The sequence below is a fragment of the Alligator sinensis genome, unplaced genomic scaffold, assembly GCF_000455745.1.
Source record: "Alligator sinensis unplaced genomic scaffold, ASM45574v1 scaffold3282_1, whole genome shotgun sequence".
NCBI classification, from domain to species: Eukaryota; Metazoa; Chordata; order Crocodylia; family Alligatoridae; genus Alligator; species Alligator sinensis.
The window spans coordinates 2,957-4,388 of record NW_005844337.1 but is presented as its reverse complement, the minus strand read 5'-3'; the positions used below and the strand labels follow the sequence as shown (position 1 = coordinate 4,388).

General features: G+C 49.1%; 1 protein-coding gene across 1 annotated transcript; it reads right to left on the bottom strand.

Moving 5' to 3' along the window:
- Window positions 1-592: 592 nt before the first annotated feature.
- LOC106723486 (olfactory receptor 56-like) lies at window positions 593-1,432 on the bottom strand (the record flags this gene model as incomplete). The annotated part of the gene is given in 1 exon segment (XM_025195895.1): window positions 593-1,432. A coding segment is annotated over 1 exon segment (840 nt), but the record flags the coding sequence as incomplete, so codon positions are not given.

The window sequence follows — 1,432 nt, the reverse complement described above, 5'->3', positions numbered from 1 at the left end:
CCTGGATTACCTTCCCCATTTTCCCCACCGCAGCTAGAGTTAACATCCACTCCTACTCCCCAAACAGCAGGGATGGCTGCAGCAGCATCAGCTCAGCTGAGATATCAGCAGCGAGATCCCCGTGTCATTTTGGGCAGTCAATCCCCTGAGATTCTGGGGCATTAAGAGCTCTCTGCCTCAGGGTCCGATGGGAAGGAGAGGGTGACCTGTGGCGCTGCCAAATAGTACCCCACAGGTCTCTGTAGAGGTGCCTAGGTAGAAGTAGATGAAGTGCCAGTCACTGAGCTAGGCTGGGTGTACCTCCTATGAGACAAAGCTATTGAAACAGCTTTTCTAGGTGGGGCTCATGATGCCTGAACCACGCTAGCTCTGCTGGGGTAACCATGCCAGGTCAGATGTGCTTGGGGAGCTCTGTAGTGTAGACACAGAATGCACTCGCAGAAGTAGTAGGTGCCCCAAATGCCAGGTGACATGGCCTAAGCCAATGCATAGCTTAAGCTTCATTCACAACAGACGCTCTGGTGCTAGAGCCATGTTCTCTTGGATTTTATCAGACCAGTCACATAACAGGAAACTATGGTTATCAATTTTACTAGAGGACTCAGTACTTTCCAACCAGCCTCCTAAGGGCTCCTAAAACATCCCTGTTTCTCAGGCTGTATATGATAGGATTCAGAACGGGGGTGATAATGGAGTAAAACACAGACACAATCTTTTCCTGCCATGTTGAGTAGTAAGCATTGGGTTTCATGTACGTGAACATTGCTGCCCCGTAGAACATGCACACCACAGTCAGGTGTGAGGCGCAAGTGGCCAGAGCTTTCTGCTGTCCTGTGGTTGACTTCATCTTCAGGACCATAGAAAGGATGTATATGTAAGAGGCTAGTATGATGGAAAAAGGGATAAAGAGGACAATAGTACTATTCACAAATACCAGGCTCTCATAGGTGGAGGTGTCGGAGCAGGACAATTTGAGAAGGGCTGGAACCTCACAGAAGAAGTGGTCAATGGATTTTGAGCCACAGTAGGGCAGACGCATGGCATACATGGTATGAATCAAAGCATTGATGCATACACAAATCCATATTGCAGCTGTCAGGCGCAGGCAGATTCGTCTGCTCAGGAGGACGGGGTACTGCAAGGGTTTGCAAATGGCTACATACCTGTCGTAAGACATGACTGGCAGAAGAAGGCATTCTCCCACTCCAGTGGTCAACATGAGGAAAACCTGAGTCCCACAGCCAGCCACAGAAATGGTGTTGCCTGGGATCAGAAAGTCCACTGACATTTTGGGGATTATAAACAGACTGGGGCAGATGTCCATGAAGGCCAATTGGCTGAGGAAAAAGTACATGGGGGTGTGAAGGGAGGGAGTCACTTGAATTAGAAATATGAGGAGAGCATTCCCAGACACAGCGGTAATGAAGGCAAG